Source organism: Microcaecilia unicolor, chromosome 11 (genome assembly GCF_901765095.1).
Source record: "Microcaecilia unicolor chromosome 11, aMicUni1.1, whole genome shotgun sequence".
Taxonomy (NCBI): Eukaryota; Metazoa; Chordata; class Amphibia; order Gymnophiona; family Siphonopidae; genus Microcaecilia; species Microcaecilia unicolor.
This window is the reverse complement of record NC_044041.1, coordinates 207601064-207616220: the sequence shown is the minus strand read 5'-3', so window position 1 is coordinate 207616220 and position 15157 is coordinate 207601064. Positions and strand designations below refer to the sequence as shown.

General features: G+C 43.4%; 1 protein-coding gene across 1 annotated transcript in view; it reads right to left on the bottom strand.

The window, feature by feature from the left end:
- MACF1 (microtubule actin crosslinking factor 1) overlaps positions 1-15157 on the bottom strand; it is a 303837-nt gene that overhangs the window by 28517 nt on the left and 260163 nt on the right. Inside the window, 9 exon segments of the mRNA XM_030220015.1 lie at positions 3359-3502; positions 4827-4955; positions 9485-9679; positions 10686-10845; positions 10954-11123; positions 11783-11902; positions 12011-12217; positions 13257-13412; positions 14269-14442. Coding sequence (XP_030075875.1) covers positions 3359-3502; positions 4827-4955; positions 9485-9679; positions 10686-10845; positions 10954-11123; positions 11783-11902; positions 12011-12217; positions 13257-13412; positions 14269-14442 — 1455 coding nt within the window.

Genomic DNA, 15157 nt, shown 5'->3' with positions numbered 1-15157 from the left:
TCAGTACTACTTGCCCTACTCGGTAATTGGCTCATGCCTCTCACCAGAATTTTTGTTGTGATCGGCTTCTGTAAATCTTCCATCCATCTCTGTGCGAGAGGGCCCAACTCTCTCTGAGGGCAGCTCAGCAATAATCATCTGTGAAGCATTGATATCGAAATGGCCTCATTTGTAGCCATTTCATAAAGCTCGTGAAATTTGGTGGACACATCAACATCAAGTGAAGACCGAGGCAAAGCTGCTATATAATGGGACACTTGTTTATATGCGAATCTATCTGCCCAATCTAATGTGCCTATACCCAAGGACGCCAGCGGCTTGATATTTCCTTTTGAATCCAAAAAAATCTTGTATTGATTGAAACCCCGTCTCGCCAAGCTTATAGCCGAGGATTCGCCGTACTTGGGAGGAAATCTCCATTACCACCAATAGGTAGCAATCTACTATAGTACGGGTCAAAAGACCAAAGTCGAGCCATTTCTCCCCACAACGCCTTTAAAGGACGAATTAGGACACTTGCACGAAGATGCGACAGCAAAACTGAGGGCCTGGTCTGCAAGACATAATGCAAGTGCAACGGGCGAGACCAAGCCACTTCCATCAAGAGCGGTGTACAGTACGTTGTTCCCAACAGCCAATCCCCCAGGTGTCTCAACAAGCCCTATTGTACCACCTTATATCTAGGACACCAAAGCCTCCTCTGTTCCAACTATCCATCATGTGTTGCCCATTAAGGTTCTCAAATCCTTCTTAACAAGATACAACAGTAATATCTGTAAACAATATAGCCACTTAGGGAAGATAATCATATTAAACAGGGATATGCGACCCAACAAGGATAACGGTAAGCTTCCCCATCTCTCAATCAGCTCTTTAGTGAAAGAAAACAATCTGGCAATGTTTAGCTGGTACAATTGCTCAGGGTTCCCTGGTAACTGTATACCTAGGTATACGAAAGAAGTCCTAGTTCTCTTGTGAGGACACTTTAGATGCTTCCATAACGTCTCTGACATATAAATAGTCTGGTCCTCAGACAAATCAGAAATTAGACGGAAACCTGAAAAATCTCCAAATTCAGCAAAGAGCTCTAAAATAGCTGGCAGTGACGTGCAGGGCTCCCGCAGAATCACCAACAGATCAAAAATGTTCTGTACCTATCAATACACCTTGCACGTCTTCGGTTGCCAAGATGTCCCGAATCAGAGACAAAAAGAAGTGGGGACGGGGGAAACCCTGTCTTGTACCTCTCGCTATCTCAAACGTGTCCGAGATCATCCCATTCACCAACACCTCCGCCACCGGATCCTGGTATAAAGCTATTATGGCCGACCTAAAAAACCCATCTATACCATACGCCTCCAAGGTCGCGAACAGGAAGTTCCAATGGATTTGATCAAATGCTTTTTCCGCATCGAAGCTAATAAGCAACGAAGGGGTGAAACTACGGAGTAAATGCTCCAATGATAGCAATATTTTATTTCTTACATTTGTACCCCGCACTTTCCCACTCATAGCAGGTTCAATGTGGCTTACATATTATATACAGGTACTTATTTGTACCTGGGACACTGGAGGGTTAAGTGACTTGGCCAGAGTCACAAGGAGCTGCCTGTGCCTGCGGTAGGAATCAAACCCAGTTCCCCAGGACCAAAGTCCACCACTTTAACCACTAGGCCACTCCTCCACCCGTAATCTTTCTTAAATTACGTGCTACCGAACGTTCCCTCACAAAACCCACCTGGGGGGCCGCTACCAGGTCAGGTAAAACCTGGGCTAACCAGTTCGCCATGATTTTTGCAAGCAATTTAGTTTCAAAAGGTAGCAGTGATATTGGCCTATACGATTCTGCTCTGCTTGGGTCTCTCCCTGATTTTGACAACACAATTATTTGAGCCTTTCTCAAAGAGTCAGGAAGCTCCCGTTTCTGAACAAAAACATTAAAGACCACAGTCAAACAAGTGCCACTTCTGCTACTAAGATTTTGTAAAAGTCTGAGGAAAATCCGTCTACTCCGGGAGCTTTATATAGCGGGCTGTCTCGGATGCACCAGCTGACCTCGTCCTCGGTAATAGCTGCATTGAGGACGTCTCGCTGGGCTCCCGTTATCTTAGGAAGCTCCTGCCCCATAAAATATGACTCAGTCTCAAGGCTCTCATCTGCTGGCTTTGAATATAAATTAGCACAGAAATTTTTTAACACTTAGTAATACCTTCATTGGTGTGGTGAAACACAACTTCCCCATCTCGTATCTGGGACACGTATCGCCTACCCCTACCTGTTTTACTAATTGTGCAAGCAGCTTTCCCTGCTTATTAGCATGCTTATATAACTGATAACATGAATGATTACAATTTTAAGGGGGGAAAAAACCTGTACACTAAACAAAAATAAAAAGCTAAGTGCCCCTCACAAACTTTTCAAAATTGAAAGTAACATAGTAACATAGTAGATGACGGCAGAAAAAGACCTGCATGGTCCATCCAGTCTGTCCAACAAGATAAACTAATATGTGCTACTTTTTGTGTATACCTTACCTTGATTTGTACCTGTCCTTTTCAGGGCACAGACCGTATAAGTCTGCCCAGCACTATCCCCGCCTCCCACCACCAGTTCTGGCACAGACCGTATAAGTCTGCCCAGCATTATCCCTGCCTCCCAACCACCAGTCCCGCCTCCCACCACCGGCTCTGGCACAAAATAAGAATCATTGTTTCTGATCACACCCAGAAGAATCTTCCAAATCGGCACCACCTTATAAGAAAAGTATATTAAATAAAGATGAACTATCTATAACAGTACCTGGTAGAAACAGAAGTAGCCAGGCAGTCAGGTATTTTGGGGAATCTGAATGCACTGTGTGGTTCTTGTGAACGAAATGGCTAAGGGACTTATGGGTCTGACACCTGTTTCATGTTCCTATTTCCTCCCCTCTTCCTCAGCCAACACCCCCCCCCCCCCCTACCTCCCCACTCTGTTTGGGCAGTGAAAGGAAGATAAAGAGCAGTACTCTGAGCTGGCTTCACCAACAGGTAGTCAGTCTACCGGTCATCTAGACTGGCAGCTGCAGTGAAAGCAAAACAGTTAAGTCCTGACACATCCACATTAATTCAACCTACTACTCCATCCACTTTCAGAGACTCATGATGGCCAAGATAAACACTTCTTACACAAACAGGCTGAAATACCAGCAGCATTTAGAGATAGAAAGCTCTATGAAAATTGACATTAATCTGGCTTCTTTTTTTTTTTTGTCCTTTTCCAGTGAAGTGCTCTAGATAATGACAGCAATTTTTAAAAATCCTGATTTTAGCATCCCATGCAGATATTTTACTGCACTTAAGCTACAGCTACAACTCACCTCCTCAAACCGAGCTCGGATAATAGTAATCCAGTGTTTGATGGATGTGACAGAGTCTGGGTGAGACACAGTCAGAATGTTTTCTCCCATCTCCACTGCTGTATTCATGTCTCCTCTCTTGTCCTCAACATTCTTCATGAAATCCTGCCCAAAAGAAAGCAGAATCCGTCACTCCAGTGACCTCTGAATTTAACAGTCAGCTTGGACATAAGAAGTGTAATTTTGTAACAGGCCTACCTGACTTGGTCAAGGAAGACATCATGTATGCACAGGCTTTTCCTGGCCCACAGAAACTACACACACACTTACATATACAATTCTCTTCAAAATGCATGTGCGTATTTTGAACACTGGAAAGTGTGCACATACACTCCAACTGCAGCCCAGCTCTCTGAAACGGCTATTTGGGCAGACTTTCACCCACGTAGAGTTGAGAAGCAAGTCTATACATAAACGTCTGTTCTATGACCCTTTAAGGGCAAGGCAAACCTGATTTTTTTTTTCTGTCATTGACGGTTAGAGTTTTACTCTGAGAAATAAGGGCGGGGAGGGAGACAATTATTACAAACCAGTGGTCAATACCACATTCTCTCAGTCATATATAGCAGAATGAAACATAACTGCAGGACAGTTACAAGAATTAGTGCTCTCAGGAATTTTAAGTGAATACAAAAATCTAATGAATATTTTAGAAGTGTACTTTACTGTTCTAATGTGATCAATCTTCCTCTCACTCTTTCATTATATCTTAGTTTTCCACGTCATCATAGACTCTGCTCAACTTTTCTTCCTCTCCCTATCCCAAGCTTGCTTGAATTCTGCTGCCTCTCAGGCATCAACTATTCTTCCAGGTGCAGCTCCGCAGTGATCTGCCCTCATTATCTCTCCGTACATCTGGTCAGTCACTCTTATCTCTACCCTTTTCCTCAACTGCCAACTCCAAACTCCCTTCCTTTAATCTTGCTACGCCCTGTGCCTGGAATAGACTTCCTGAGTCAGTACATCATACTCTGTCTCTGGCCCTATTCAAATCTAGGCTAAAAGGCCACTTTTTTGAGGATACGTTTAACCCTCAAGCCCCTGTTTATCTTGTGGAAAAACAACTTGCAGTGCCATTGGTCAGATACTTTAAAGTTGGTGCTCTGGTTGGCCCTTGAGTTCAAATCCAGGCTGGATATACTGGTTTTTCCCCAGTCTGAGAGGGTAAATAACTCAGCCCTGAGGCCCTGTTCAAGAACTGAGCAGTTATTTTCCTGAAACTCCCCAGGTGCTACCCAGATAGTAACAAACTGTTTAGATAGTTTTAATATTGATCCTTATTCAGTTACCTGTTTATTGCTTGTTGTTTTTCCACCTGAATTATCTGTTGCCTTGATAGCTATTTGAAGGTTTGTATTGTATCATCCCCTTTATTTTCTAAATGAATTACAACACACCACATCATTCTCTGCTAGCCATCTATTATTACCTTGTGCGTATCAATGAGTGACTGCAATGCTACAGTATCCTCGGGAAGGGCACCTCGAAATCGCAGAGTCTGCTCTGCTTCAGACAGCCACTCCAACAATGTGTGCACTGCACTTCGGAATTCTTCTGCCTGAAATGAACACAAAACACACCACCATTTAGCTCAAGAAAAGACACCTGGGACCCTCAACTTTCTTTCTGGACCAGAAAGAGGTCACCCTTCTGGCCAACAGCATATCATAGAAATATTAAATATAGGACAAGTAGCATTTCAAGAGCAGGGGGGCTGGTTAACCCTTGAATTGTATTTCTACTGTGACCTATAAAATGTATTTATAAAGTTGACAATTCTTAACATTTTGAATCAAGAAGCAGTCAGGCAAAGTCCACTGAGGTCTTACCAGTCAATACCAAATGAAAATTTAAAACTATACCCAAAGACCCACACACAATTATATTTAGTAACCAAATTGCACTAAAGCATTGAAGTTTCTATCTTGGTATTAAGACTGTCACTTCTACTGATTCCTTGCCCAAGTTGCTGTGAAAATCCAGCCCTGTTAGATCTTCCAGATCTCCGTCCAGATTCTTCTGCGCTTCCACTGCCTCAACCATGATCGATGAAAGAGGATTAAGAACTGATACTTCATTTGAGATTTATAGTTGCTGTTTATGGACATTATAGACTCATATTTTGTTTTATTTTCAGTGTAGCAGTAATCCTGTCTATATATTGAAAAGGTTTTATTTTTATTTTCCTATTATTTCCTTTATTGTTCTAATTGTTTTTCCAAGAGTTTCCCCGTTATTTCTGTTTATGTAATTTAAATTGAAGTTGATATTGCTCAGACACAGGGGTAACATCAAACCCTCATACTGGCTATGATATCATAATGTAGGTGTAAACCCTGTTAGTATCAACCTGTTATGCAATTGTTTAACTTTGGTGTAGGCTTACTTAAGCTGCATGTCTTTCTGTAGGTTTGACTAAGCTCCAAGTGGGGTAACGGATATATAAAATGTTTCCCATACTTCCAGGTCATTATGCATATGTCAAAATCCATGCATGACCTTTGTTAATATAAATTTTCCTAGGATTGACCCTTTTTGCTGTATGAGGCAACCTCATACTTGCTATCCACTTTTTAGTGCTCATGATTGGATGCTAATGATGAGTAATAGTAAGGTCCAGGAATTCCGACCTGTTTAAGGATTCTGAATACCTACAACCTAAAACAGCTTGCAAACAGAGTACTAACCATATATTTGTTGAGCCACCATAACAATGCTTAATCGAAACCACTGTTCCTTCCCAAGACCACTGAAATAGATACATTAGATTATCTCCCCATGCACTATGCAACAGATATAATAGAAGCCATAGAAAGACCTGAAAGTGTTTATTAGTATGATCCACCTGAAATTGCTATTACCCACATACCTTCTAGCAATTTGTAAGACCAAAACTCCCCCTCTCGTTTGATAGCTTGCCACCTTCTGGAATGGATGATGACGAGCTTGACGAGCTTTGTGTCACCCCTCCCCAGAGGGGGTGACAAGTGGGGAATGTATAATTATGGTACAGCCAGAGACCCCCCCACTGGAATGGTGGCGGGCCCAGTCATAGAGCTCAGGCCATTACAGACCTTGGCTGAGTCAGAAATCTGATGGCTGACATAACTGGGAGCTTCCTGGAAAAGTATGGCCTAGTTTGTAGCCCAGATTGAGGCCTAAAAGTTAAGTCAATAGATATGGAAACAAAATGGAGGATTTCAACACAAAATGGAAGCCCGTATCTGTTACAAAGTGGAATTTTCTCTAATGTAAGTTAGAAAAACAAGTTGAGAAATAAGTGAGTCATAGCAGGTGCAAAGAAAATAGGGAACTAGCTGTTCCAGAGAGGAGGGAGACTTCCTGTGAGCAGGATTGTGGTCAGCTGGTGTGAGAAAGGAAAGGCGTAGCAAGATAGAAGCTACTCATTAGCATGAGCCAATCAGTGACAACCATGACATTAGCATAAATCCAATCAGGTATATCTACTGTCATATTATCCATATCCTGAGGGCACCTATAAAAATCCGGGTATTTCCTGGTTTGAGTTAGAGAGAATAGGGTTGCCACTCTCTCTCCAAGGGAAACCAATGTGTCCAGCAGAATTGACAAATTACCTAATTGCTTTCCCTTGTAAAACCTCTAATTGGTAAAATAAATTATAAAAGATTAGCAAATAATTGACACCTGTTTGCAGCTTATCATATTCCTATAATTAATTGATTGTACAATGCCTGTTGTCCATCACTGATTTGACTTATACCTTAGCAAATAAACTCCTCATTCCAAATGATGATTTGTGGGCTTCACTTAATGATGAAGGGCTGTAAGTATAAATGCTTTTGCTACATCAGGCTATCATTCACTGCATTGTATAACCTGTAGCCTAAATCCAGTTTGTCATAAGGCTGGTATCTTTTCCTTAGACCTAACGTCTCCCTTAGAGGCAATAACTCCTTGATTACCCCGGTACTAGTGTTATTTAGAGATGGAGTCAGATTAAGGTCACTCTAGCCTTCTTGGGGGGGCTCGGGACCCCCCAATTCTCAACACAACACAGCTGCATGTGCTTTTCCAAGTTACCTCTAAATCTGTTTTATAAGATAGAGATGCTCCAGAAAGAAATGTAGTAACTCAATTGCCTTCATTTTAGCCTAGGACCCACCTCATCATTCTCTATATATAAACTTTGGGCCCACCAGAACCTGCCCTGGTTCCACTTGCTGTAATTTGTGCCAAGGTGCAAAACTACCACTGGCCTTTATTCTTGGTTGCTAAAATGTTTGCACCTTTAGCCGCTGCAGCAACCATCCCTAGTATATCCCAGTCTGCAGGTCTGTGTGCAGTTCTGAATCCACTCTGGGGGTGTTAATACCTGCTACAGGTAAGTATTTTCACTTTCTCTGAGGACAAGCAGGCCATACTCTGACACGTGGAAATCCCAAGCACACCGAAAACAGCATACACAGGCCAACTGGACCTTGTAACGGCAAGGGCAGAATAGTAATTAACCTGAAACTATATACAACTGTGTGAGAGGGAATAGCAGCCGCCATTTCCCATACAAAACCTGGAAAGGAAAAGCACTCAACTGGAGACCTTCCTCCTTTCCTCTGGAGGAGAGGGGTCAGATGGGCGTTGGCAAAATCTCCTCATGGGGGGGTTGAGACCAAAGAGACATGTCCTCAAGAATGGTGTCAAGGTGTCGGTTCCATCCTTGACATCTGTGAAGCTTCATCCACCAACATTGAGGGAGTGCCAACACGAGTGGCTGTGAACTCCGGTGCTGCATGCGACACTGGCGTCGGAGACCTCACTGCAAGGTTGAGGGCCTTCCATGACAGCAGCAGGAGGCACGGCTGGTGCAAGTACCCCAGACACTGATGCACACTGTAAAAAAAACCTTACCAAGAGGTCATGGAGCATGGCCTGGATGTGCTCATCAAGAGAGGCCATCAGGAAAGCCTGGGGTGTCAGTTCAGAGAAAGACTGCTAAACTGCATGGGTGGAGAGGGGTGCTTGGTCCTGGCTGTGGAGAACCAGCACATTGGCATCTCCTGCACAGAAGGGAAATAGTCCTGCCGGTGCTGATACTTCTCAGGAACCGAATCCTTCGGTGCACCAGAGCACCCAGTATCATGTGTCGAGGGGAATTGATGTTGATGCTTCTTGGCCTTTGCCCGATGCTGGTCATTGATGCTCCTCAGTGCCAACAAAGATGACCTTGAATTCCCATGTTGACTCGGGAGCCCTGCACAGCGGAAAGCATCGAGGCAGGTGGAGACCCACTCGATTCATGTCTATTCCCAGAGTCCAAGACAGGCCTCTAAGCAACTCCCAATGGCGATGCCGACACCAACACCGAGGTTTTGGACTGTGATCCAAAACTTTTCTCTTTGTGACTCTCTGGCCAGCTGTGTTCTTTTCTTCATTTGAAGGCAAAGAAAACAGCTTGAAGGGGTAATGTTAGGTCGCAAACATTGAAGACACCAAGAATGAATGTCTTTGCCAAAGATGGTCCTATTGCATCAGCTACAGAGCTTAAAGCCACTGGGAACCTTCGATGACATGGAAGGGAAAACAGCCGTGGCCAGATCAAATGGCTTGATGGTGATGGAAAAAAGGGGCAAGCACCAGAAAAATAGAGCCCGACTGGAGCTCAGGCCTGAGTGCAGTAAAAACAAAGAAACATTAAAAGTGGAGAAAAAAACACACTAAAACCATAAAGGAAAGGGGAGAGAAAGAAAACAAAAGAAAAAACACCCTGAAGGGAAGGCAGAAAACCCCAAAAAACAATGCTCATGCACCAGATGCTGTGAGGAACACAGGACAAGCATATTCTCTCCTCACTGCAGATGAAAAGAGACTGATGGTCCCACACTCTCACAGTTGGTGGGGAGGCACTCGCGCATGCGTTGTGGGTGCTCTTAAAACTGTATTAGCTTGTTTAAACTCCGCACCGGGCAACATGGATGACATAACCCACATGTCAGAATACGGCCTGCTTGTCATAAGAACATAAAATAGCCGTACTGGGTCAGACCAGTGGTCCATCTAGTCCAGTATCCTATGTCCAACAGAAACCCAAATGGTAGCAGCCTTCCTCACCTTCTTCAAGGCCTGCTCCAAGCGGGTTTGCTTTGATACAGAGAGCTTGCACACAGTGTCCCAGCGAGTGCTCAGCTCCTGCAGCTGGACTTTCACCCAGGTGGTGTCATCCCGGCTGTTCTCAATAAGCTCACGGGCGGAGCGTTTCAGCGCCTGTACGCTACTAGTACGCTTCCCCAACTCCTTCTGGAAAACCTGTCGACAAGAAAACCGAAGAATTACTTTCTAGTATTGTAAAGAGAAACAGCCGAGTTGAAGTAAACAGTCAGTACTGTTATGTAATACAAATAAGTCCAGCTTCTCCTGGATGTACACAATGAATGATGGAAAATATGAGGGTAACGATAACAGATTACCAGAGGCCTTTTTACTGCAAGCAAAATAATCTTCACAGCAGCATGAGAAACAGCCTAACACACCTTCTCTGCAGGTAAAGATCTGCAAGATGGACTCTCTCTGTCAAATGACTAAACTGACAGCACTCTGGGCTGGTTAATTAACTTCCATAAAGTATGGGACACATATTTAAGCTGGAGGAATCAGGGTAACAGTCAAGAGTGGTAATTCTTAGACGTTCGATTTTGATGTATACTTCAAAAACTTTAGCCAGTCCTGCTGCTATATGACCGTGCATCTCCTAGGGCTTCATGCTGCCTCAGTTGGGGGAGGGGGGGGGAAGAATTAGTTGATGGGAGAAGGAAGGGGGTTACATGGTTTTTGTTTTAATGTTATGTTGGGGGTTTTATGGCTTTTAGAATGGACAAATTTTGTACGGTTGGCAATCAACAATAAAAATAAATAAAAAGGTAAAGCTGGTGGACAAAGTAAAAGTTATTTAAAAATAATGTGAGGAAATCCAACAGATTGAAATTAACAATGAACAACCATAAAGTGACAATTCTGGTGAATTCAATCAACTATGGGCTAGACACAGCCAAAAAGAATGATATAAAATTCTGGCCTGATAATTACTAATTATCCTGGTTATATTGCGATAATACAGCTGAACTGAACACAGACCCTTACTGTCGCATGGCATGCCATCAGAGCAGCTGAATCCAGGCTCTCTCAGGCCTGGCCTGTGACAAACTCAGGCGTGCCCCACTACCACCCCCAAGGATAGCTAGGTAAGCTGAGGCTCTCTGAAGTCCCCATGGGAGAGCACATTGAAATTCAAAAGTTCTTCCTGGTCAGCTCTTACCTTATGAATATCCATCAAGTTCATGACTAGGTCCAGGTCACCATGAACTGGTTGTTCTTCAGACAGCTGTGGCTCCACCTTGTACAGCCAATCAACCAAGGCCTGCAGCGCATCCATGAACTGGCCAGAGAACAAAAGAGCCTCCTCCAACTTGTGCTGCCTAGAAAGAGTCAGAATCTCTGCTTAATAGAACTTTTTAACAAGAAAATGACCAGTCAGTACCAAGAGGTTGGTTCACACATACAAAAGGAAAGAGAGTTTGTTTCACCTTTCAACAGATTTGCCACACACGGTATCCCACTTGTCTCTCACTTCTCCAAGCAGGTTATCCAGTTTTTGAGAGTCATCTGCCAGCAAAGCCTTTTCTTTCAGAGAGCGGCCAGTGCGGACTGTGGTGTCGTATACAGGCTGCCTACTCCCCAAAGTTTTCTGAAATTCCTGGAGTTTACAAGGAAGGAGGAAGATTCAGACCTAAAGAACTTCATGAGAAGAATTTATATAACTTTTAGGTTAAATTACTTTCTCTGCCCAAGAAAGACCGAAGTGAATACATTGAACCCAAATCGTAATAGATTTCCATTCTAATGGCAAGAAATATATCAAATAAAAACTCCTGTGACTCAGATTAACAGCAGGACATCTCAAATGAGGGCATAATGGACACTGTAAATTTTCTTCCCAAGCAGGTTCTAAGCCAGCTGAAAACCCACTTAGGTAGATTCAGTCATTCTAGCAGTGCAGCCTCTTTTACCCATGTAGATTCTAAATCAATCTTTAAAAACTTACCCTAAAAGCAAAACTGCTTTGCATGTGGATTTCATGTGCATTTAAAGTGCAAATTTTATCATCACATTCAGTCACAGATAGTCATATTATGGTTTCAATTCAGTTTAGGATGTACGTGTACCTGCATAAATAAGCCACAATCTGCAGACTATTTTGGTTTTGAATATGCAGAGGTCTCCGTCTAGTAGCAGGAGTTTAAATTAGGCAGACTAGAATCTTTTCAAGCACTTCTTGTCGCGAGAGCTCTGTGCATGCATTTTGCACAGTACTTCGTTAAGATTACGTTAAAGGAACAAAACTAAACCTTCTACCTTGTGTTTGCTGAGCTGTCGCTTGATTTTATCAGGATCATTTGAAATGTCCAATTCTGAATCCAGATGATTCTCTGCATCTTCCAGCCAGTCAATCAGCTTTTTCCAGGCTTCATTGAACTGAAAGAGACGGAAGCTATGATGTCTGTGCTCATAACTACTGTAAGCGTTATATCAAGTCCCATTCCCAGCATTGACCAGCATAAACGATCAGCTCAGAATGCTCACCTGTTTGGCTCGTTTCCTGGCGTCATCTAGGCCCCTTCCTCGATCCACAGAACGCTGGACCACCTTCTCCCAGCGAGACTGCATACTGGCCAGCAAGTTCTTTATCAAGACCACATCTTGCTTTTGACTGAGGAACTTTAACTGGTTACCTGTTTTATCTAGTTCAATGATCTGGTCACGGTGAGAATTTACTTCATTGACAAAAACCTAAAACCAAAAATACTTGATCAAAATGAGACAGCAATTAGGAGAATTCTGTTGCACCGCCCTCTTACATAGACATGCTTATGGGCAGGGAATGCTCCCCGTGGTTGATTAACCTGCAAGCACTTGTTACACATACGCAATTTTGTCCTTTCTACAAGGACAGCTAAAAAGCCAAACTGCTTACCTGTAGCAGGTAATCTCCAGAGTGGAGTGGAGGAGTAGCCTAGTGGTTAGTGCAGCGGACTTTAACCCTGGGGAACTGGGTTCGATTCCCATTAGGCAAGTCACTTAACTCTCCATTGCGCCAGGTACAAATAAGTACCTGTATATACTATGTAAACCACCTTGAATGCAGTTGCAAAAAATTCAAGTCCCATTCCCTTTCCCTCCAAGGACAGCCAGAATATGAAGACTACACTGATGGGCAACAGTGCTGGAACAAGGTGGACCACCTGGGCCCTAGGCCTTGGCCTGACCAAATTTTCACCTCTCTCCCCATGGCCTCCCTATCTTAACTCCTTTCTCCATCCCTGATCCACTGGTTGGGGGCAAGGGGGAAAACATCCTTGAGCATTATGCAGGACAAGAGGGGATGCAAATAACACAAGAGTAGGGTAGAAGGTGTTATGTGGAGCTGCTAAGTGGGTTTTATGGAATGTAATACCCCCAACCTCCCCATTCTCCCACAAGCAAGGCCTGCTTAACCACTGGTACAGAGCGATTAAGGGTGCCAAAATACCAAGCCTATGACCTCAGCAGGTCTAAAGGTGACGTCTTTTTTAATTTTTTTAATTTTTATTTGTACCCCGCGCTTTCCCACTCATGGCAGACTCAATGCGGCTTAGGTACTTATTTGTACCTGGGGCAATGGAGGGTTAAGTGACTTGCCCAGAGTCACAAGGAGCTGCCTGTGCCTGCAGTGGGAATTGAACCCAGTTCCCCAGGAACAAAGTCCACCACTCTAACCACAAGGCCCTCACAGGAAGCCAGAGATCTGAAGGATTTATAAGGTCTCTAGAATTAATATGTCCTGCATTACCTTGTGTTCATCTATCTGAAAAAGCACAGTGTCCAGAATAAGGCTGGGAGGCGGCAGAACATTCAAGCTCTGTTCTGCCTGCGTCAACCAGTTAATGAACTCCTGCAGCGAATTCTGGAACTCTATTGCCAAATTCAACGCTTCTTCAAGCTTCACCTGAAATTTTAATTAAGGGAGAAACAAACAGAAAAAAAAAGTCTGAACATCCTATGCTAGACATTCAAGGAAAATGTACAGTTACAGACAAAAAAACCTGAGGCTGCCTGATGGAAAGGACGGCTCCAGTTCACAACTTCTTAACAGTGGGGAAATGGCTTTGGAAATTGCCCTCTCTGAGGGAAGCTGGCTCAAGTGAGGTTACTTAGCTGTAACGAGGTGTTGCATAGTGCAGCTACCCTTCACAGTCTGGGTATGGCTTTCATTTTCTTCTTTTTTTTTGGTGGCGTCAAATACCACAGCCAAAACAGTTAGTTATAAAAGTAGGAGATGAATCAAAATTCTCTGGAAGGGGACAGTCAGGAGACACATCCCCAAAATGGCGGTATGTCCCGATTAGAAGCCAAAGACTCATTGGGCACCAACAGAGTCATCCACACTGTCTGGGGTCAGCAACTGGGCTACTTGTCCAGAGAAAAATGTTTGGTGCAGAAAGATGTGCCGATGCTCTGTCTTTGGCACAGGAAGAAAAGACAGCAAAATTCAACTATACATTCAGTCACTAAACAGGCAGAATGGCTGACTGGAAAGCGCAGTTGGGCTGTGGAATCATCCTTATTAAACATAGAAAAATGTAGGCAAAGAGCATATGGGGCTATCCAGTCTGTTCATCAATTCGCCCTATCTGTCGAGGAATATCCTTGTGTGCAGCTTGAGAGGACATTTCAGGATAGATAAACACCCTGTGACCCGTCCCCTCCTTATCCAATTCAACTGTCGTCTAACTTATCTAATTCTTCAGGACTAGTCAGCAAAAGGTGATACCATTAAATGCTCTATTTTTTCACATTTTTACCTTTCTTTCCTCCATCTTAGCACCGATGACATGCCATTTCTGCTCCAGCAATGCCATGTTCTTCTCTGCATTAGAGCCAGACGTTGATTCAGTGCGGCTTAGCAGCATCAGCCGTCCCTTCTCAAGAAGCTGTTTACAGCTCTCCTCATTCGCCTTAAACTCTGCATACAATTCCTACACAGAAAACCAAGAAAACATGTATCAGTTATTTGGGTTCAGCTTTCTTTGTTTTGTTTCTTTTTCAATTTCAAAGCTTTATTGCATGAAAGCCAAGGAACCAGCCATGGCAGTAAGGAACCCATCCAACACTGTTCCATTCGTACCCACACCTTTGAAGAGCGGGAAATCCATTCTGTCAAAATACGAAGTTGCTTCATAATAAAGAAAAAGGTCAGGCACAGCCATATCGACCTGCTTTTTAGGATGGCACAAGGCTCTAGCCCTGACCCACGAAGGGATTCAGCTTTCTAATGCTCTCATTTTTCTGACTCATCTGATCAAATCTTTATACCACTGTGCCCTTGAAGTGATTTTCACGCTAAGCTAAATATTTGGTAAATTGAACGTTGGTGACACTGAAGCAATTGGAAAAACCCCCGATGCAGCCCAAGTGAAACGGTGGCCTGAGTTTTCAACCCATTCAAATTTTGAGTTCAATTGTGGTGAAAAGAATATACACATTTAAACGTTCTGGAGATTTTTCTGACCAATGATTATGTATACAACCCTTGTTTCAAACCATCACTGTTAAAAGTCTTCCTATGCGTCACTCTGATTTTTATGTTCTGTGCACTTTTATTTTTCCCACCGCCAGTCTATTGCATTTTGCCCTGGTACCCTCTCGTCTTCTCTCCCCGATACCTTTTTTTACAATTTTAGTCACATTCCC